General features: G+C 37.9%; 1 protein-coding gene across 2 annotated transcripts in view; it reads right to left on the bottom strand.

Moving 5' to 3' along the window:
- LOC134871007 (rho GTPase-activating protein 44-like) overlaps nucleotides 1-24,669 on the bottom strand; it is a 72,075-nt gene that overhangs the window by 29,388 nt on the left and 18,018 nt on the right. For both annotated transcript variants that reach the window (XM_063893589.1, XM_063893590.1), the window contains exons 2-5: nucleotides 3,597-3,636; nucleotides 2,725-2,844; nucleotides 2,215-2,291; nucleotides 507-618 (exon numbers count right to left, since the gene is read on the bottom strand). In XM_063893589.1, the coding sequence (XP_063749659.1) occupies nucleotides 507-618; nucleotides 2,215-2,291; nucleotides 2,725-2,844; nucleotides 3,597-3,636 (349 nt within the window). The remainder of the gene's footprint in view (nucleotides 1-506; nucleotides 619-2,214; nucleotides 2,292-2,724; nucleotides 2,845-3,596; nucleotides 3,637-24,669) is intronic.

Here is a 24,669-nt window from a genome sequence, read left to right as displayed (position 1 = left end):
TGTATAAAAACATGGAGGAGCAGCTCTGTGTACATGATATTACAGTGCAGGTTTGTCTGACAGCTATCAGGGACTATTTAAGGGCATAAACACATGTGCTTACTAATTAAACAGACAATGTGAATAACGTGTGAACATATAAGTTGATACGTTTGAATTTTTTATTTAAACAACAATGATGGTATCAAGAGGCTGGGGCAAAATGTATTTGCCTTTTATAAAAAATATTGTGAATGATTAACATTTTTTTGAAGTGAGTGGAACAAATGGATAAAATCAAGGTAAATAAACAGTTATTATAAAACAATTAAACATATTTTTATAGGATTTTATTTGGTTAATCTCTTTGTGCATTCCTGTTTGTTTTTCTGAAATAATGTTTTATTCATATTCAATTCTCTTCTTGCTGTAACTACTTTTTTCCTGTTGTGTTACCTTTTTTTTTATTGAATTACTTTAATAAGTTGCCTTTTACCACAGTCATTCACACAGTGCTGTTTCTGTACCTCTGCCAGGTCGTAGAGAGGCTCCACGACGTCCCTCTCGATGGTCAGCTCGAACAAGATGAGCTCGTGAGCGAGTTTCTCTTGGGTCTCGCCGCAGAGCTTTAGCATCTTCCTGCAACACGCAACACAAGCAGGAAACACCAGATATCAGACAGAGAGCATGGGTCCCCTCGTGAATGTCTTTAGCACTCGCTGATATTCATGCACCTTCTCTAAAAACTCTACTAAACGGCAGTGATGCTTATACATGAGTAATTGCCTCAGGTGATGTAACACAGTGTAACAGTGTCAGACTTCAACACAGACATGGAGACAGCTCGACAACAGCAAGTGCATAACATTTTATTTTTCTCTATTTTACTCTCCACTGTCAGAAATAAAGTACACACAGATAATTGTATCTTCATAAGTGTTTGTGTTTGGATTTGTTTTTTCTCATCCAGATGTCAACTGATCTCTTTTGTGCTTGACATACTGTAACTAAAGACCACAAAATATACATTGAAATAGACGATACACACATTCGATTGATTATCAAAGTAAATTAAATGGCTTCATCATGTGCAGTATTTAGAAAAGGTGTCGCATGGGAGAAGGCACAACCAAAAACCAATGAGTAAAAAAATGAGAGTAAGTAAGTCTTCGATGCAAATAGATAGTTTTTTTTGGGGTACTTGTGTGCCAATACAAAAAATTGATACATAATATCATGTATTTATGTTTGTTAGTGCTAATAACATGTATATTCTTATCCTTTTCCATCTTTTTATTGCGTTGTTTTGTAGTGTTTTTGTTTTTATTATGCTTGTGATATCGTTAAAGTAATATTTAGACAGAACGAACTCCTTCTGTTATTAAAATATAGGAATACACATGTTACACAAGGCAAATGTAAAATTCTATAAAATAAATACAAAAATGGTTTTGATCTCAGTGATGCTGTTTCTACTATTGACACTCTTTGATTGAATTGAGTGAGAATAAATAGTCAAGCAGTGTACAAAAGAAAAAGAAAAAGTAATAATAATCTAAGGAAATGGTATAAATCTCATATCATAATCAGGTGTGGGGAAGGATCATCATAAACACATCTGTAAGAGAGGACAGTTAAACAAGTTGTGGATACATTTAAAATAATATATGGTGGAATATTGAAGAATTGTAAATGATTGTAAAGCACTTTCTTTTTCTTCTTATAATCATTGTAATTAATATTCTTATTATTTCAACATTTATGTGATGGGAGTAAATTGTGGTATTGTAGTATTCCTTTTTATTATTTCATTTCAATGTAGTATTGTTTGGTCATTAATATGTATTGATTTGTAATATTATAAGAAAGGATACTTTATTATATGCATTGACCACATAGTTTTTATTAGAACTTTTTGGAACCTGTTAATGAAATAAACACGGTTTGTCCTCATCTGGCTGCCTTTACTCGAAAATCAGTTCTGAGTAATAAAAACATTCCTGTCCATGTTTGTGTTTAGAGAAATATGCTGTGAATGTTACAGATAAGCAATGATGTATATGTGTATGTGTGTGTGTGGTGTGTGTGTGTGTGTGTGTGTGTGTGTGTGTGTGTGTGTGTGTGTGTGTGTGTGTGTGTGTGTGTGTGTGTGTGTGTGTGTGTGTGTGTGTGTGTGTGTGTGTGTGTGTGTGTGTGCGTGCGTGTGTGTGTGCGTGCGTGTGTGTGTTTACTTACCCCAGTAGAGACTCGTCTCCGAGCACCGCTGCCCCTTCCACCATACATTGTGCTAGTGTGGTTAGAGGAAGCTTCTTCTGCACAAAAATTATAAACACACACGAGAGAAGAAAAAAAAACATCTTTATTATCTCAAACAGATAGAGGAGATATTTTTAATTAGCACCTGCACATGCACATTAATTCCCAATTTATTTAATTAGGTTGTTGTTCTCACTCAATGTTGCTTACTGTATCTGTCTGTTTCTCTTTAACAGAATAACAGAAAAACTACTGCTTGATTTTAATGAAACTTTGTGAAAGGCTTAACAAATGGTCATCAAAATATGGGGTGGATCTGAATCCGGGGGCTCATAAACAAATTACTTTTCCCTTGGTTAAGATATAGCGTTTGTGCTGCATCAGTTTGATGTTGTAATCATCAGGGAAATGCACCATTAGACTTTGATAGAGGTCTGCCCTCACTGAGAGTCTCTGTGGGCATTAAAGTGGTTTTGGGTGGCTTCTCACCGAAGGTGACCTGACAGACTTCTTCTCCACCTCCACGCCCTGCTGGCCCTGCAGACAGGCAGTCAACTTCTTGTGTGTGCTGTGGGAAACCTGCTTGACCAGCTCCAGACGTTTCTCCACCTGAGACACAGGAAGAGAGAAAAGATAATACAAAAACACAATATACCTATTTGTCTTCCTACCTCTTCATTCGTACCTGAAGTTCTAATTATCTATCTAGATTGTTTTGGTGCAAGTTGCTATGTGTCGTACATATCAGCCTTACAGATGCCTTCTTTCAAATAGAATGAAATTAGATGGCACAGGATATGAGAAAAAATATGTAATTTGGGGTTGATCTATCCCTTTAAGTCATATTCGGGATATCCCTAATTGCAGTTACAGTCCGGCATGTGCATGCTCTTACAGCCTGTCTGCCTGGCATCAAAAAAAGCTTCTTCTCATCCGGTGACACTTATACAACACCATTACCTGCCTCACTTAAATGCCTCTCATTTCATTATTAACCCAACTCAGCGGAACTGGCGTCGCTGGCGCTAAGGGCGGCATTAATCAGATCAATTACAGCGCTGCACCCCGAGTCAATCAGCGGGGACGCTCAGCCTTTTGTCTCACAAAGAAGTTCAATTTCAGCGCTCATTAACGACGGCCGGAGGCAGTGCAGAGAGCCGTTTGAAAAAGTCATTTCATGCAGGCTGAATACATTGCACCAAAGATGATTTTTCCTGAGAGGCAGCAAACATCGTTCACGCGCGTGCGCGCGCGCACACACACACACACACACACCACACACACACACACACACACACACACACACACACACACACACACACACACACACACACACACACACACACACGATTGATTAGTACCTGTAGTAGGTCTTCACTCAATACTTCTGTTTTTTCCGCTCTGAAAGAGAAGAGAAGAAGAAAAAATGTAATTACATCATTTGCTGAACTTCTGCTCACATAATAAAGAATATTACAGTTGCAGCCTGGAGCTAAAATAGGACTGCTTCCTTTTCTATCTGGTACAAATGGCTCAAGCTAATTCAAAGAAAAGACTACAAAGTGTGAGGATTGAAAATCGGACAGAAAAAAAGAAATGGCATGTCGCACAGTCAAAATGAAATTATCTAGAGTTTACAGAAACAGCTGTTTCACAAAGTGAAATGACTCTGAAGTCAACACAATACAATCTCCACTGGCTCAACATGAAATATAGTAAAGGTTAAATCCACTACATGAAGGATAACTCCGCTGCACACAACGATGCACAGAAACATATCAGTGCACAACATAATAACTGCCAGATAATGTAATTACTTGCTTAAGTATGATAAAGCTGTTTCTCTAATTGGATGGAAATATGAGAAAGCTTGTTGATTAAAAGAAAATGTTATTAGAAAGAAATATGATGACACAAGAGTCTGCAGTAATGCTCTGTGAGTCTGTATAATGGTGATTTTGTTGGGGAGCTCGATGGAGGAGATATATCAGGATTTAATACACACAAAATACGTTTTAGTTGAATCATTCATTGTTAGTATGTATTAACAATGAGATATAAAACAAAATCAGCCTTATTCTTTAATGAATGACCCTTTTTTGTATTAAGCTTTATCCTTTTTAAGTTGGACCTCTGTAACCCTACTGCAAATATTATAATAAAGTCTTCAAGCCAAGTGATTTTTTTTTCTGTCTCCACATTTAAATTTTACTTGGTTTAATGGTCTTTAAACAATGTAGTTACAGATAAAAGAAAGAAGCCAACATTGTAAATATAACAGGGATGCAAACTCATCAGGTAGGAAAAAAGGTATGAAAAAGTTAGACTGCCATCAGGAGCAGTGGAGTTTAGCGCACCATTAAGAAATCACCCTACGCTTCATGATGGCATATAACAGCTCACAGTCGCAGATTATGTAGGGTCTCAGCGGGTAAAGACAAAAGCTAAACCTTTTAAAATAACTTCACTCTGAAATGCACTTATTAAAACCAGAAAAAGTCAACAATTATGCCATAACCTATATCCAAAATCTAAAAGCATACCTCTCATATCATGATATCTGTATAATATTGATCTTTTGCCCAGCATGACTTTCATTATGATACTCTACCGCTGAGTGATCTTCTCTGTCTTTGCTCATTCAGCTCAGAACACATCAATATGATACATCAGGCTGAAAGCAGCATAGCATTCAGCTTCTCTTTATTGCTTGTGCATTTGCAGACACAGAAAGCAATGTGGTTTAAAGTAAAATCAGATTGATGGCAACAAAACATGTATTTCAAGCACTAGTTCCAGAGATATACAGCAATCGGCATACCAACCCAGTGATTTATAGCCCGTCCTGCTCTCACCCTAAAACAGCCCAAAGACATTCTCCAAACATGTCCACAAATAAAACCGTCACTAACTCTATTTCAACACGGCATCTTTTCATCGTCTTGCACCAAAAAGCTGATTTGTAATGGCGTGTCAACAGCCTTGAAAATAATAAAACTGATACACAAGAAACAAAATCACGTGAGAAAAACTACTTCAGCCTTGGGGGAAAGATGTGTATTTCAACAGTTAAAAGACAACGTTGTAAAAAATCTTTCTTAAATCTCAATCTCTACATGTATGGCAGCCATTCCAGTGTCTGTTGAATTCTAACACAGAGAAATGTTGTCAGTAGTTTATAGAATATAATCATTTTTAAAAAAAAACATTTAACTCAAAGACAAGAAACAACAAGAAATGTAGTTCAAATCAATTATTGACAAAACTGCATATGTGCTATACAGATGCATATAATCCAAACCTACCTCAGCACGAGTTTACAAGCTTATCTTGGATGGTTTTGAAGACAATAAAATCATGATTCTAAAACTCACAACAGCTCTATACTTTTTCTTTCTGATCACCAAATCAACAAATTCAGACAACACAGACCTCCCCTCTGATTGTATCCTGACACGGACATCTATAATTTAACCCAAATAAAAGAAACCTTAAAGTTCTCCTTGGACTTACAGAGCCTTTCTGTTCCTGCGAGAGGATCTAGTCCTGTTGATTTGCAGCTTTCTCTTCCACATCCCCCTTACTAACAGGAGGAGAAACCACCTGCTATCAGGCAGGAGCCGAGTGACAATGAGGGGGGGAAGTGGAAGGACAGAGGGAGGGGAAGGAGGGCGTTAGCCTAAAGAATGACACCTGACTATCTTGTCCTTTCCCTCTCTCTCTCTCTTTTCACCCAGGTATGTGTTTTCTTCTATAAATTGATTTCTGATAGCTGGTTGGATGGCAGATTTTTCTTGTTTTGATTTTTGCAATAAAAAAGGATGTAAAACACAAGTGAATTGATTCTGTACTGTTCACTTCACACATATTTGCTCTGATGGTTTGGGATTATATTTTTTCACTAACTGGAAGCAAGGGGACAGAAAGGAAAAGCTTTTTGCTTTTATTCCTCCGCCTTTTCTGCTAGTGTCTGTTGTTCTGTGAGCCCAGAGTACAGTATAAGAACAAAATACAATTACAAAATTAGCATTATAGGGCCCCTATAATAAATAGCCGACTAAAAGTTGTAGACCAACCAACCGCAACACATATAGGTGAAAAACTTTGAGACAAGGGGATTTAGTTACGTCAATATATGTTTGGCTTTGTGAGTGTGTGCATAGCTTTAGCAGAACGACACTGTTTCTGTTAGCACAGCCACAATAGCTCTGTGTCTGTATGTTGATTCAACCTAGTTTATTTCTGAAACACTGTGTGCAAATACAGGACTTTTTTTCTCTGAAGTTCAAAGTAAATCACTGACAGTCTCCGGATTCTCTGACAACAAGGACAGATTTCCTGGCTCAGTGATTTTAACTAGGGGGAGATAATGATCACACACACACACACATACAGAAACACACACACACACACACACACACACACACACACACACACACACACACACACACACAAATGAGCAGGTTAGCAATTAGTCAAGCCTGATGCTGCTCTTGCACACACTCAGACAAACACAAGAAAACCAAACATGCTAACAATGCAAAGGAGTGTTTATCATTTCCTTCCCTCGGTGACAGTTGTTTAGATTGCATTCAGGTGCGGCGCTCACACTCACACACACACACACACACACACACACACACACACACACACACACACACACACACACACACACACACACACACACACACACACACACACACACAGCTTTAACACGAGCAGAACAACCTGCTGTCAGCTGCAAAGCAAGTTTTTTTTCAACCAGACGACAAATATTCCCTGACCTGTTGACCTCCCAGTCCTCCATGTATTATATTTGTACCTCCATAATAGAATGCAATAATATATACATAGAGCACAGATGATTTAAATGTCTCGAGTATGAACTGTCATGTCTACAATTACCAGCAGGAGGCAAGATTTGATAATACTTTGACCGCATGTCTCCCTGAGGAAATAGAATGCAAAATTAACTGTATTCTAAAGCTGCAGCATAATGTACCTGCAAAGCTGCTGTAGATGCATGAATGTCAATGTATTTTTCTGTAAAAAGCATTTGTATACCTGTTTGTATACAGTGGCTATACATATTGACACAAAGTGCACAATGTTAAAAGCAGACACTTTGAATAAGAAATCAGTCGCAGTATGCATTTTAAACCATATCTACGAGTCAATGCGTTCAATGTACCTCTCTTCTCGCTCTGCCTGAAAAATGTTGCTTTTTTAAATAAAACATGCATGCTGCAAACATTTCCTCCCCAGTCCCTACATATCTGCACGTGTATGAGGATGAGAAGGTCAGCTGTTAATGTTGTTGTGCTGACGTTTCCACTCCGGGGATTTGGTCGTCTTTAAGCAGTGGGACGGGAGGTCACAGCTGAGGAAGGGAGAGTCTGAACAACATATGGTCCATATTTGGTAAGATAGATCAAAATCAAATTAGACAAATAAAAACACTTGCAGGAAACTGTGGCCTTGTATCAGACAAGAATGGAAAACCTCCATCCAGAATATTAATTTGAAGACCTTTCCATCTCTCTGCAGCTTTTAGTTAATTGTCTGACACATCAAGGGCGCTAAAGCGTCCGGAATCAAAGCCTCAGCAGCAGAGTCAGGACTTTATTGCAGAATCAGCTTCTGTCGTCACACCAGGGATTCCCACTGGTATGGAGGGAAGAGGGGTAGGCGAAACAGTGATGAAGAACTCAGAAGCAAGAGGAACATTATAGATGTGTAAAAATGGTTTTCAGAGTGTTAGAGCAATTTGGCAAAAGTATGAGATAACAGATTGCTCTTCTTGTAAGATGACTCAGCTCTTTTGATTTCATAATAATTTCTTAAGATCCAGAACTTTTGTATGAATACCAGAAACCATCAGATTTTAGTCATGGCGGACCGTTGGGGTGCTGCTTCTAACCTATACCACCAGCTAAAGGAAGTTTGTTGATCCTTTTGGGAGGTTGGAGCAGGTGCCAGGATTAGAGCCCCAATATTTGCTCTGGCTAAATTCAAGCTAACTGCTAGCTGCTAACGGGGGGCTGTGTTTCCATCAGACCTGCATGTTATTGTTTCCACCTCGCAATTAATCAAATAAAGAAACTATCAACCTGCACACTATCCACGGTTGGTTTAAAAATAAGCCCTCTCGAGGTACACATTGTATTACCAGACAACAGAGGCCAGGGCTATTCGATTAGCATGCTAATAGTGGAGGATATCTCTGCAACACAATTAAAAGGTGTCTTTGACCGAAACATCAACACTTACAATCTGATGATACTGTTAGTTCATATTTGGAATGTGTTAAACAACAATTCTGGCCATAATGCACACATTGCATCTTTAAAGCTTTGGCTAACACTTAAATGTAAAGCCACTACGTGTACATGTACTATTCAACACATAAAGTAAACAAACACTTACAGACAACATTACTGCTACCAGCAAAGCTCCCTAAATATAGGCTTTAAATGCCTGAAAATAACAACTCAGCACTCATGAATCATTTGTGGCCTTAATAAAATAAATAAAGCAGAGGTTCTGGTATGAACAGAAAAGCATAGTTAAGCAGAATGTTATAGGGGAGTGAGAAAGAAAACAAAGGGCAAAAGTCAAAGACATCAAATTAATAAAGTTATTCAACTACTGTATTTAACACAATGCTGACTTATAAGAAACATATCTGCATTTCCTGATGAGCTCTGCAGCACAAAGCCTGCTGCTGTACAACATGTGAGCAGGTTGACCTGTGAATATGTATGCCTGTGACCCCTGAAGGGTCAGAGGTCAAACACAGCCTCCATCTATAACTGTTGTGGTTGTAAAATCCTTTATGATATGCAACGTTTTTTCCAGCAGTTTATTATACCATTGTGCAGCTTTAATTAGAATCTCTCCCATCATATTAAAATCGGTCCCCTCTAGGTGTTACTGAAGTAATCTGGCAGAGCCGTTTGGAACAATAAAAACTGAAATAAACATGTATTCAAACTGATTTCCCACATTTTTCCAGCTGATTTCTCTAATAAACGTTTCCATTACTGTTTTGTTTTCTTTTTTAAATAACTGCAGCAGCAATAATTTGCCAGCATTGTTCTCCTGTCACATTCAGGCAGCATAGCACATGATGTGGTTTCTCTCTGCTGAATGAAAGTTAAACCAAACCAACCCGCTTCAACATTGTTGCTGCTGATTAGATAAAAGAGGACCATCAAGTGGTGACAGATGTACTTACTACATCTGAGAGATGAAAGCGGCACAGTGGATCAGATCACTTTCTCAATCACAGCATACCTGGATATCATATATGTTGTAATGTTGTTTTGTCTGATTTGTCCAATGCATTCTTTCCTTTTTAGTCATTCATTTCCTAAAAACAGAATACATTCTGAAGAAAAAAAAAAACTGTCTGGGCTTCTGAGATGTCACAGCTCCTCACTTCAATTGTACCATTATTTCCTACACCCACCTGTCTGCCATGAGCTCCGGTCACACAGCAGACCTGAGAGACATTATTTGTGTCGACTTAAGTATATTCATTACATTTCTGCAGACCCATCATTTAATCCACACATGGAGAAGCAGCAGGAAAAGAAAATAATGATGTTTCCTGTAATACCACTACACCAGAAGGATACAGAGCTCTTTGACTGCATTATTGCATTATGTAGGCTTTGATATGAACAGGTCATACATACTGAAAATGAAATTCATTCCATCCTAATGAAGGGATTAAATATATGGTGAGGAAAAAATGGTTGAAGGACAGGAAAATCCCAGGAGAAAGGTTCCAGGTGAAGTCAGATTACCCAGCATGCTTCTCTCCCGCCACTAACTCAGGGAGGGACGGGGGATGTTGTGGTTGCCATGGCAGCAGGTGTTGCAGAGACAGAGGATATGGATGGATCAAACATCGAAGTAAAGAAGAAAGCTTGTGAAGATGAATGAGTAAAGTGGAGTCATTCCTCCAAGCACCATCCTGAGGTGTGACTGTGGTCGAGCTTTCATTTGTCACAGCAGCAGTAGAAGAGATCTGTATCTCTCTCTGTTTGCATCTACATGCACAGCACACACACACACACACACACACACACACACACACACACACACACACACACACACACACACACACACACACACACACACACACACACACACACACACACACACACACACACACAAACTCTCTCATCTTATTTTGGTTTCAAGGTCACCTGCTTTGCCGAATGGAGTGGGGGTGGAATAAGAAATCATCATGGAGCCTTTAAAGTAGATCCTGTCTCAGTAAAATGTAAATCAGTGCACGTAATAATAATAATAATAAAAACTTGTCAAGTGTTTCTGCCTTTGCACATGAAAGAAATAAAAATGTCTTTTCCCAACCATTTTTCATTTATAGAATGCTCTATTTTCAGCTTTTTGATCATCGTGGACATAAAACACTAGGTATATGCAGGACAAAGACAATTAACCGAGCTGGATATTAAACTGACATAAACTGCACACTGTCAATAGTCAAACATTCAGCTATGAGGGAGATAAAGCCCCACCATAGTGCAAAATAAGTAAATGAGAAGTTTGATGCCAATATATCTGTGCATCATAAACATAGCCAGGAAAGGGAGGCATTTAGCTTAGCTAAGCCTAAAGATTGGAAACATGGGAGCAACTGCTACTCTGGTTCTGTACAAAGTTCAAAAGTACACATATAAGCACCTCAAGAGCTAACTAAAACAAAGAAGAAATTCTGGTCGTACAAGGGGTTAAATTGACAACATGTTTTTTGCCGAATAGCAGCACAACTACAGCAAATCTAAGCTAGCCGTTTCTTCCCTGCTTTAAGCGTTTATGCTAGGCTAAGTTAATCACTTCCAGGCTTCAGCTGTCAGGCATGAGCGTGGTTTCCTTCTCCTCAACTATAGCTTTAAGAAATCATGTCAAAGGGATTTTCAAAATGAGTGCTAATAATTTGTAACTACTAAGCTACCTGTTCAAGATGATAACCGTCTAATTTGCAAGATCTGTAGCTTTAGCCTATCCTCCTTGTTCAAGTTTGTTTGGTTGTTTCTCTTAAAAGAATGCAGGACAGCATATTTATGTTCCATTGAATGTATAGATATGATCGTGCAGATAACTTTGAGTTTTCAGGACTTTAAAACATTTTAAATTATTTATTGGTTTTGGCACAATCGTTTTACGAGAAATCTGACAAAAAAAAGAAATTGTGTAGCATAATAAAACAGTGTGTATTTAGTAGTATTCAGAAATAAAATGTTCAGCTGAGTTTCAACAATCTGTTCTTAACATCAAAGTAAATCTTTCCTCTGTGGGGATTCACTCCAACACAAGACAACATTGAGCCTTGTGCTTTTGACAACAGACCACCTTGATCCTGGTGTCTATGCACAGCACATGCTGCATATTAAATAGCTCCCACACAACACAGCACAGATAACAAAACACAGCCCAGGGCTAAAGCTCTACCCCAAATCAAAATGCTGCTCACAGCCAAAAGTTTCGAGCGCCGAGGTCCAGTTCTCCAGAGGGTTGGCTATTTTTCTCGAGGAGCACTAAATCCCACAGCTTTCCTCAGCTGAATACAATGAATTGGCCTGACTCATTCCAGATTCACCCAGAGTACCTAGAGCCCCATTGGCAATCTCGATTGACAAGGCAACAAAACAGAGCAAAGAAAAATAAAAGTCTACCACAGGAGGTCGCGCACTTTTTAAAGCCTCCAAAGATTGACTTTCTACCTCCTAGGGCTAAACGTTGCAGCCTGAAAATAGCACAGAACACCAAACGGAATATTTGTAACAAGAAAAGTAGGCTTATGCACGGCAAGTTTTAAAACTGAAAGAGCATAACAACTTAAAAATACTGCTTCAATACAAAGGTGGATTAATGAACCTTTAAAAGAAGGTCACAATTACAAAATCAAGCCCACTCCCTGCAGATTTATAACATTCTGAAGTCATGAGGTAACAAAGGAAACAAAGATGTAATCGTTTTGTGTTGGGTAGCTAGAATAACAATTTCTACTTCAAATACTGATAATTTAGTGTTCTATGCACACACAACTAGAAACTGTTATTATTGCCAAACAATTTATGTTGCCATTTTAGCAGTGCAGCAGAAATGACATGCCTTACGTCACAGTGAACCATGAAAAAGGCATCTGATCTTGAACAAATGACAAAGACATGTCTTGTGAGGAAGTACAGAGATCTGATTTTAACGTTTCTTTAAAGCCTGGGAAGTGACTCAGGCAGCCGTGCAGCTCAGACTGAAACTTTAATGCCCTCTGGTTGGATGGTATCAATATTTCAGTACTGCTAAAAATACAGAATACAGGCATCTCAACAATATTGTCAGAGTGGGCCAGTTGCTCTGAAGGAGTGCTGCAACAATTAGTTGTATGATAAAGAAATGTGACACCTTCAAATCTTTTGCCTTACAAACAGCTCAAAACCCAAATTATTACGCTTAAATACATGTATTGCGGTCTGAAAATATACTGAAATGATCAATTGATTATCCAAAAATGTAATAGGATTTTTTCTGACATTATGGACGAGTAAAACATGTGCATTTTAACACAACATTTCATTAGACTTTTTACTTCCCCTGAACAACATCTAAGAGGGAAATATTTACCTTTTTAACTTGACTACATTGATTTGACAGATTTAAATTATTAATACAAAATGTATTTTATTATTTATTTAAATTGATGTTTGTACTGACTTACTTTTTGAATGCAGGACATGTAGATGTAACACAGTATTTATGCACTCTGCCATTTCTACTTGTACTTTTACTTCAGTAAAGTGTACTTGTTTGATCACTGGAAAAAAGTATTTGAATGTTTATTTGTAAAAATCGAGATGTTGCAACTCCTGTAACTTTACATCAAAAAGAAAGAAATGCAATAAGCCTTCCTCCCTACACACAGACAAAAACACATAAACTGCTCATGTGAGAACACAATAACTAGTGTTGTCTGCCTCCCTGTCTGAACTCTCCCACACTCAGCGTGTGGACATGCGATCCGACCCCGTGGCTTTATTTTCATATTCTTCAGCCAGCTGGCCTGAGCAACACTGGTGGTGATTCTTGACACCAGAGACACTGAAACATGTGGAAATGTCCGGGCTCAGGACAACGACCCCAGGTTCACTGACAGGAAACATGTGTGCTGATGTAACTGCTTCTTTTCTCACAAATAATACCTCCTATTCATTGTTGATATTATTCAAAGGGGAGATATTTCTTCCATTGTGTTGTGTTCATCCCTGATTTCTACTCAAGTAATGAGTGAAAAAAAACATTTTCAATGGGTTTTCTCAAAGCAAAAACAAACTGAAAGCACAAGACAAAATAAAAACAACAATAGGCTATCTTGTGACGGGATCAAGCTAGCCACGACTCCAAATCAGGTGAGGGGCATTGAAGTTGGGGGACCATTGGCACCTTCCCCCCTACTACCGGGGTCCTCCCCCAGACCACACCAAACTTCAAACTCAACCTTAAATGTGGTCTCAACAACTGTACATTTTATGACTACATATTGCATGATTACAGATTTTAAGGCTTGAAGAGTTCAATTTATCCGGTATTTAAAAACTGTAAACCTATACTGGAGACACATATAAAGAACATTTTAAAAAATATTAAAGTTTCAGCCTTCTAGTTGGGAATATTTGCTGATCTTGATAACAAGCATGATAAATTGGCTCTGAATTATTGTGATTGGGCTTCTTCTTCTGACTTCTAATAGTTGTCAACATAAGAAAAAAATAATCTTGAAATGCAACCCTAATTAGGTAGACCTCTCGGATGTATCTTGGGACTCCTAAAGTTTTACAGTGCATGAAAAACTGCACGTTGGGCTAATTAGCAAGTGTATGCCATTTAATACAAATCCCTGTTAACAAATCCTGCAGGTCCAAGAGAAAACTGAACATCTGCTGAAAGTGGCAGAATCTACATCCAGCTACAGACGTGTTTTGTTTATCCAGCCCCTCCCTCTTTCCAATCCCCTCTCCCTAACAGGCGTTGGGTCAGAGCCAGCGATGGGGTGTGCTTGGGTCTGAAAGATTTTTGTAAGCCGGTAAATGCTCTGACGCTGTGTTTCCTTTGTTTGCTCTTTTGCTTTTATCTCCTATTTTCCTGCTCCTCGCATCTCAGTAAAAAAATCCTCTGCCTCTGTCAGCGCTCCCAGCTCTGTGTAGCCGGGGGAACACACAGCAATCTGGCAGCCGGTCTGAGGACAGCTCATTGGACTCGTCTCTACTGGAGGATTGGGAGGGGAAGACTTCGCTCCTGCCAACTTCTCATCATACTCAACAATTACACAGAATGACTAATAGCTGTGAGAAGAGGACAGGAAGGACAAGGAGGATACAAACACCAAGGAAGCAGTCCCAGGGTTGGGTTGCACCAACATGGAGTTGTTTTTCTTTGTTTATCTCTGTTTATGCTGGTGTAGACCCATTATTTGACATGCCCCTTTTCTTGCTCACTTTATAAATACCATGTATTATTATTATTATTATTATTACTATTATTATTACTATTATTATTATTATTATTATTATTATTATTATTATTATTATTATTATTATTATTATTATTATTATTATTATTATTACTATTATTATTATTATTATTACTATTATTATTATTATTATTATTATTACTATTATTATTATTATTATTATTATTATTATTATTATTATTATTATTATTATTATTATTATTATTATTATTATTATTATTATCCTGTCTAGAGGTTACAATTAATGCATGTTGTCTATTCTGTTATTATCATTTTGTATTCAGTTAAAACACTTTGTGATCTTGTTCTTTGAACAATATTAAATAAACTTATTTAAAACTGGGTAAAATCACGATTTGACTACAAATAATGCTGCACCAAACTTTAAGAGTACAACAAAGTAACATGTAGTTTAAAACCTACTTGTAATGGCTGGCTTTTGAAGACGTATTAAGCAAAATAATCAATTTTTTCACTCAGATGATCTGATGAATCTATCTGAAATGTGTGCACAGAACAGCTTTTTTTCTTTTTAAATTTCTATTATGTCACTTCTGTTCCGATTATTTTGGCAGCCTAGTTTTCTAAAATATCGAGAAACAAGATATTCCATGCCAAGCCATTGTATCCTTTAAACAGATTTTGAGCAAGTCCATCTGTTTTATATTGACTTAATAGGTCCTGACCGCACACATAGTGACATCAATATTTAACATTTGCACTTCTAGTGGCAAGCACTCCAACAAATTGTACGTAATAGGCTAAGGGGTGGGACATCTCTAAGCGGTTGACTAAGTTAACCAATCAGAGCAGACTGGGCCCTGGTTTCAGACAGAGGGTGAAACGAGATGCCCCAGCACAGGCAGTATGTTAAGAATATAGAGCATGTGGACCATTAAAGCATGTAAACATGTCACAGTAGAGGCACTAAATACTAACATGAACCTGAAAATGAGCGTAATATGTCCTCTTTAAAAGGTGCAACAGAGCACCGCTTAATTTAAGTTGTTTACTCATTTTGGAGTTACTTTTTGCTAAACTCCAATTATAACTAATGTTGTTGTTAATTCTTGTTGGTGCAACCCAGCGAAAAGGTGACAAACAAAAAGCCCTTTATATTCATGTTGGAGCGGGTGAATAACTCATGCAGGTGACAGGCCGCCGAGACGATCTGCAGGAGTGACAGCGTTGTCAAAGTGACACGGGGTGTGCAGAGTGCGTTGTTTTTTGTCACGCTGAAGGCTAACAATAACAGTGGTCTGTGAGTTAGTACCTCCCTCTTCTCTCACATCTTCAGACTCACTGTTCCTGTCGCGGCCTTCAGTAGAGTGAGGTAAGGCTGTTGCCATGGATACCGTTGACCTCTCCCCTCCTCAGTCATGCTGCCGGAGCATCATCGCTTACATCTGAGCCTCAGACTTCAGCCTCTAACACTTCTGAGAGTGACATTTCATGAGGAAAATCACTTCTGAAGGTTCATCTACCCCAGACGTCTAGCCCTGACTCAGGAAGATCATATTTCAGGGTGTGGGCAGATTCTCTAAAACATGACTTGTATAATGTCAATCTTTATTTTGCTTTAAAACCAAAAAAATCTAATGTTATTAATACAGCTATGAATTTATATAATAAAATGTATGGTTGACTGCAAAATGTTGTTTTTAGATAAGCTGTTACTGTCACTTTTGGTTCAGAAAGACAAAACAAAAGTCCTAATTCACTTTTTTACTTACAGAAGGCTAATAAAGTTAAGTGGAGGCACTACAGGTGAATAGGGTGAAACGAACAGGCTTTCCAAATGTTTATGTTGAATATGCAAAATAGTCAATATAATGCAATTGTTTCTGTGATTACACAGAGTGCAATATGTTCCTGGGTCTCTGAAAACCAGAAGTCTGTATTTTAGGATTTAATGCACATGTGTTTTTCTTTGTATGTGACACTGATAGAACAGCACCAGCGGTTAGAGTACATTTGTGCGTGTAATGGCTTCGACTTGAACATATGTAACTGTCAATCATGGTATAGTCTCAAACGGCATATGTACACATGATTTATGAGACGACACAAACACAAACATGAGAGACTCCCACACCAGGGAGGAGACAGCAGGCGTGAATCCAGGCATTACTGCATCGCTGATGTCACGTTTCACTGTCGGATCACACTAATAAGCCCAACAGCTGCTTCCTGCTCAGACACAGAGCAGAGTGAAGTACAGACTGACCTTTGATAAGAGAACTTCCCAAATATTTGACTCAAATTCTCATAACTTTTCTCCCCAACATTTTTTATGTTAGCATGGATCATTTCAATTTATTTTAATCTTATTTTGACAGTAACAGTCATGTTTGAGAACAGGTTTGACTCTACTACTTTTCATAGAACACTTACAATGTCAGAAATGATTCTCTGATTGCACAGGAAAAATGAATTTGCACATACAGTAGTTAAAGTTAAATGAGTCAGTCTTCACGTTTACAACAGTTAGTTTTTGATCATTTTACTTGTCACCATTGTTTTCATTAAGTCCATTAAGTCATACTTTTGTGTTAAACGGTTATGCTTCTGGCAGTATGGTGTGAGTAGTTCTATTGAATCTTGATATAAAGATTGTTTACCACTTGTTCATTTTCAGCAATCATTCCAGATCTAGCACAATGTTATCATAACTAATATAAATTATGGTCAAAACTAGTAAAATAGGAAATAAGGTGTCCATCCTCCACTGATCCTGTAGTGCTAATCTCTTACTTTAATGAAGCTCTGTTCTCTTTGTTACTCCTGACTCTGTTACGTAAAGGGAAAGTTAGAAAATAGATATATTGATTTGTTGCAACAAGAAAAACTATATTTATATTTAATTCAAATGCCTATATTTGCTTTGTTTACATGTTGAGAGTGTGAACATTGTTTTTTGTTCCTCCAGTTATAACGGGTTGAAAAGGTTATTATGTTTTTCATTTAACATTCACATAAACTGCTCAGTACTGCAATTTTGATCAATCATGAAATCTTAGTTCTTCAAATATCTTTTTTATTTTTTAATGTGTTTATGAATATCAATAGCCAGCGTTATTTTTTGGACAATCTTATCCATAAATTCGTATTTCTGTTCGTATACATGTGTCTATGCAAATAAAGAAGGCAATAAATAACACTGGCAGCTCTCTGACACAGTGCACTATACAGTACATAATGTATGAAGGTCAAAATAAGACTTTAGATAACATTGTACTGTACGTTTTATACACGCAGCCTCAAGCTTTATAATATCACATCCTCCCTCACACAATGACGGTCTTCCCACCCCAGAGAAACAATACATCTTATATGCTCTAAAATCATGTGTGTGTTAAAGTACTGAGACACAAAGGAGGCAGTGAGACTGAGGGAGAAATCCATGCATCAAGGATCCTCTGAAACAGCATCTTGTGACAAGAAACGATAGAGAGCATCATCTCTACAACTTATAACGTGACACAGTGTTTATTTATAGATCTGAGAGAAATTACACTGATACGTCTGTTTTCTGTTCCCTTATGTCTGCTGCTGTCTTACATTCAGTGTGACTTTTTTTACCTTTCAAAAAATAACATCAGTTACTAAACCTAATCATAGAGTCTTTCTCTATGAACATCATTTGGTACAGCAATTTTGTTTCTATTAGCAACATTTAACACGTCCATAAAATTGTGACTCTTTCCCTCAAAACTTGAACTATAAGTAAAGTATATGTAAAGTTTTTAAGAGACAGGGTCGTAATCTTTATAATGTCATCAGTGAATTAAATATCTTTGAGTTTTAGACAGTTTTTTGAACAAAATTAGCCAGCAAAAGATGCAATTTGGGTGTTTTTCATTACTTTGTAAATTACATTTTATGTTTCACATATCAACTAATCATAAAAATAATTGGCATGTTAGTGGAAAATGAAAACAATTGCACTTGCAGTCTTTAAAGCTCAACTATATCTAAAATATGTTAACATTAAGATCCCCAGGCATGGCCACACTTGAGAAAAGGTAGTTTTAATCAAGTGATACGATGAAAATTGTTTGCTATGCTGCTCTTAAAGCGAGTAGTGGGTGGTAATCAGCAACCCTTATGAATAATAATAACTACATTCTTTTCTGCAAAGGATGGCGAGCCTGGCGACAACCTAAAATAGATCTAAAGGTATCGCAGACACACAAACAACAAGAAGGCTTTGATACCCAATACTAGACCTCCCATCTGATGGTGCAGACATAGAGTGAATAAAATATGTGGCAGCATGCAGCCTCTGCATGTGCATCTGGCTGATTGCCGCCTTGGGAAATCCTCTGGATCTCTGTCAGTGGCTTTTAAAGCTTTTAACCAATGCCCTCTGTTATAACTATATAGGCACTAATACGTATAGAACCTCTACACACAGGCTCAGGGACACACACAGCCACACCCATGCATGCAGTTACACACACACACACACACACACTCACAGACACACACACAGACACACACACACACACACAGACACACACACACACACACACACACACACACACACACACACAACACACACGCACACACGCTGTTGCTCTGATCTAATTTTAGGCGACTCAACAGATTTACGAGCCTCCCACAATCCTCAATGGATTAAGCGGTATGGCCGGGTTATTTGATTATGATGATACGGTACTTTGGATGATGCAACAGTATGTGCATCTGATGTCACTTTGCTATGCTAATCCTTTACAATATATAATGGAAGTGAAGTACTAAAGAATGCATTTTAGGGTTAGGGTTAGAGATTTTAGAGCCATTTTGTAGCCATTGAAGCTATATTACTGCAACAACAACTACTGGATGGATTTTCATTACATTTGATACATCCATGCATGATCCCAAGAGGATGGACCCTCCTGACTTTAGTGATCCTCTGCCTTTTCATGTTGCGCTGCCATTAGGAGACATTTTTAAATTGTACAGTGCTTTGTATTGTAGAAACGTATTGCAAGTCTTATTTAATTTTATATATATATATATATATATATATATATATAGGTCAAGTAATTATTTCCGTTAACTACGGCTGTCTTACCCAGGCTTTTGTAACACCTTTAATACAAAATACTGGCAACCTTATCTTCTCTAGAGACAGGAGGTTCAGGCAAATGATCATACGGATGTTACCTGATATAATTAAACATGCCTCATGTCCTTTGTTTGAGCATCCTGTAATGTAAATTGCTTTGTTGTATGCAGTTCGCCCCTCTGGCCAAATGTTCTCCAATACTCTTCAGAATGTAGAATTTGATTGGCTGTTCCCCTTCTTCCTTCCCTTTAAGAATCTGGTTAAATGTTTGATCGGGATCCTTGTACGACATTGGTTGTGCAGGTTATCTGTCCTCCAGCTGGAATTGATTCTGTTAAATGCTCTGCTCTTTATTAAATTACACAACTTTGATTTGAAGCTTGTAACTTACCAGAAGGTGATTAAGTGTGGAATCTCCACAACACTTTGGTTTATGACCAAGGCTCAGATAAACACTTTGTTTGTTAACAGCGACGTGCTACAGTTGACTTGTGAAAAGGTGCTTGTCTGTGAGCTGAAGGAAGTTCTTTTCCTCGCACAATAGCGGAATGTATGAAATATGTTACAGTTTTCCCAGACGCCTATGATTGGTTGGCACTGCACGCCAAATATAAGAGTGATTTCTGTGATTTCCAGCTCAACTGGGATTTGATGGATTATGCTAGTAATAATTAGCTTGATGATTCAGTCTTATAGATTAAACAGGATAAAAAGTACATACAAAATAATCTAGCAACCAGACAGCCAGTTTATTTAAAACATTTTTTATATTCTCTACACTTAAAGGCCCTTCACACACACATGAACACTCAAACACAAACTTTTATATGTTTTCCAATTCCTCTAGTGTATTAGACAATTACGGTAGGTCTGTGCATTCTGAATAAAGGTCCAATTGGGTAGAATACATATATTTTTTTTGTGATATGGCTCAATGATACTGTGGCATTTTACATTTTGATAAAAGTCAAGGATCTTAATACTTCATAATTGTCCTGTGTGACTGTGAGGTCCACAGGCTTCTTAAAAACAGACTAAATGATTCTCCCCAGTAATAAACATACAGCAGGAGGAGGTTAATTACTTTTCAATGAGGCCAAGTATAAGAACACCAAAGGTAATATTATCTGAAACTGAATTGGTTTATCAAGTGAAACAAGTGTGCACACATAGTTTAAAGTGGCTCCTAGTGAGAACATGTTCTACACAGTGGTAGTGTCTTCATTTACGGTATGAGGCCAAAGGGTTAGGTGTCACCACTGCATGCATAGACTTGGTGTATCAGAAAAGTGACAACAGAAAGTGACACACTCTCACTGTGAGAGAGGATAACTAGGCAACATTCGTGCAAAGGGAATGTGGTTTTACTTCCAGCTTTGAGAGGACAAACAGATGACAGCTAAACATGTGTACAAATGTGTGTATGCACATCCGTATGTTGGTATGTTTTGTCATCTTATCCGGCATAATAAGCAGGTGACAACTTTTTTTGATTGGCTGACTTGTGTAAAAAAAATGGTGATCTGGATCTTAAGCTATCAGAGAAACATGCTGAGCTAACGATAGCTTCAGCCAAACAGCACTGGAGAAAACCAAAGATGTTGCGGCCAAACTGATTTAATATGTTTTTATACAATTTTTAATCAACCGGTCTTTTTGTTCTGGACAAGAGGACACCTGTATCATCCCTCTCTGAACAAATGGATGAATTAACCCTTTGACATACTCTTTAGCAATGCTGGATTTCTTTTTAGTAAATGGAACAGAACATCAAAGCTATTTTATTTGATTCTGTATAAACAGCAACAACAAAATAAACTATTGCAGATGCTTCAATGAGAAGAATCTTCCTGACATTACACTGCAGAGATTAGTATCTATCAAGGCAATTTAAGTCTGCTCATCTCCTTAGCTAATGAGCTAGATTTCATTGGTTAAACCCTTCAGGCGTTATGACTTTCACCTTCATAAAAAGAGGTCTGACTAAAACGTTTCTGTGCGCTCAGCATGCCGCACAGTGGAGGGAGGTCTTTCTTTGTCTCTAACCCTGTGCCTTTTCTTTCTGACAGTTACAAGCACAGCATAAGGCTTTCTCTTTCTATTCTCCATCGTCCCTTTCCTTCTCTGCATTTTACAAACATAATTTCAAGGAACCCCACAACGCCTGACGAAATAAAAAGCAGCAGAAATTTCTCTTGCTCCAAAGACTGCGTATGAAGCAACACCTTGCCTCAGGCTCTTCTGAGCTCCTCTGGGGTTTTCCTTAGACCCGTTACTATGAGCAGCACCGACACACAGCTCCTGCTAACCATATAACCATTAAAACTAGAGAGGGAGAGAGATATTTATGGCGCTCCCCGCAAGGCCTCGCTTTCTCATTGCGACCCACATTCTGTGTGACAGAAAAAAAATTCTCTTTCTGTTATTATCGCAGGATGGGAGCCTGAAACAGCGTGTCTTGATTTTTTAGCAAATAAAATGCTTCATGTGCTTCTAGATTATAATCTCACTTCACAGTAGTCAATTTTCAGCATGATAGCATTCAACATTCATGTATAAGGAGCCGGAAAAGGTCAATGGTGCAGGAGGAAAGGGAGACTTAAAGATGGAGGATGCAAAAAGGGAAGGAAAAAGGTGAGAAAATCTCTCTGTGAACCAAACGTAATCCTTCAGTCACTACCCTTCATCTACTGGGCTGGGCGCATGTCGTGTTTTCAAAATGTCAGCTGCGGTTTCATCAAGCTTCATACGGCTCTCTAACCGGGCACCAGATGCCTTTAGAGGAGAGGCCCTCAGGCAATAAACCCACATCTGCCTCCAAACAAACACACATAGACAAACACACACTTGCTTTGTTCAACACTGGAACGACATGACACGAATGCTCTTAAGGTGAGGCTTCATAAGAACTGCTACTGTTCTGCAATTCAGCACATATGCAGATCTGATGGGCGGAGGACTCTATATTACAGTAGTGGAGGTGGGGGTGGGGGGTTTTGAAGACTAACAGAGAAAGTCTGTTTCCCTGCATGCCCTGGGAAGAGCACCTGCTACGTTATTAGGAGCATATGTTGCTCTTTTCAGCTACAAGTCATTGAGGGCGTTTCACTACAGGAGGATCTAAAAACAAGCCATCCGTCACTACAAATAAATAAAAAATGGTACTTGAGTGTTGAAAGTAAAAAGAATACATTTATATACTGCAGAGAAGGCGTGTCACAACAAAAAATACATCGCAAGCTGACGTCCTCTTTCGTGCATTCATCAAAAGAATTCCTGATCCCTGATTGTGTGCATGAGAAATTAGCTTTGAGAGTCGGATGAAAGAGAATTCTCCCTCTTATCTTTAAGAAATCAAGCAGCATTTTCGGAATCTGAAACTGGACGTCTCACAGGATGTCTGATTTCTTTTCACCATAACAGACTTTATTTTATAGCACTGACAGCATTCGCAAAGCTGAACATGTTGGCAGCCTTTCAATAGCTGCTTGTATTTAACTGCAACAACAAAAACAGGAAGACTTGTCAATCTGGTTTGTAAATGCCATTGTAATATTCTCAGTGGTGTGAGATAAATCTGATGTGAAAGCGCGCTAACCTTTCTTGTATAGAGTCACGGCAATAATTGCTATTAACAGTGTTACACAAGTGACATTTTCCATTATACTAGCTATTCATAGCGCCATTCAGCTGCGTGGCATGATGCCGCTCTGCAGAAATCCATCCTGAGGATCTGAGATGAGACAAGTCGGAAGGGGAAGCCTGGCTGAGTGTGTGTGTGAGTCATCACCTGCATCATGTAGCTTCTGGCTGCCTGGACACTGAGACACTCTGCAGAGAATGACCCACACACTTCAACATGCAGTCCAGGACTTGTGTTGACATAAATATATATTCCTGAAGAATTGATATTGTATTATTAAATTATAATTGTCTCAAGTTATGAACTTAGTTAATTATTTTAGGTTTACTCAACTTGAGCATTTTCTTCTCAGGCCTCTTCAAACGATAAATCACTTTACAGAAACGTAAATGGGAACTATTTTTAAAGTCATTAAGTTATTTTTCATGTACAGTAATGCCATTTAACAGTACCAGCATAACAAACATGAGCATATGCTGCGTGTCCTTTAAATTATTCCAATTTCATTGTAATATTAAGGGCTTTGGGTTACTGTAATGACATATTTCCATTATTTTCACAAAATAAAAACACATTTAGTCGCTTAATGGAGAAAACAACCAGCAGCTTAATCCACTATGATAATAAATAAAGGTAACAAAATGAGCTCCACCTCAACCGACTGCATTAGAATCGGCCTTTACATGAATGCATGATTAATAATAAACAATTATAACAAAAAAAAGTATATTATAAATGCTGTACATTTTCCTGATTATACTTGTATACTTAAACTGTTAAATAAAACTGTTTTTTGACATTGTGCTTTTTATACTGATGGTAAAATGGGGTAGGTTAATTGCAAAGGTAATATTATAAATACATGTTTTTTATATGTAACTTTATTTTAATAATCAAGTTTTTTATGTTGAAATCCAGCTTCTCTCTTTGTCAGGATATCAACGGTAAACAAAATACTACATTGAATGTTTTTCCCTCAAAAAGTCTGCATGTATGTTTCATCTCGCCTATAAAGAGTTTAGGATTACATTTGATTAAATCAGACTTTCTCAAACTCTGGAGAACTTTGTACAAACTCTGCTGGCTTCCTGCATCACTGCATCATCTTTAAAGACGAATACTTTCAGTAGAAGTGAGAAAAGCAGGAAATCA

The sequence above is a fragment of the Eleginops maclovinus genome, chromosome 10 (genome assembly GCF_036324505.1).
Source record: "Eleginops maclovinus isolate JMC-PN-2008 ecotype Puerto Natales chromosome 10, JC_Emac_rtc_rv5, whole genome shotgun sequence".
Classification (NCBI taxonomy): domain Eukaryota; kingdom Metazoa; phylum Chordata; class Actinopteri; order Perciformes; family Eleginopidae; genus Eleginops; species Eleginops maclovinus.
Note: the sequence above shows the minus strand (reverse complement) of the source record. Positions and strands in the feature narration are given on the sequence as shown.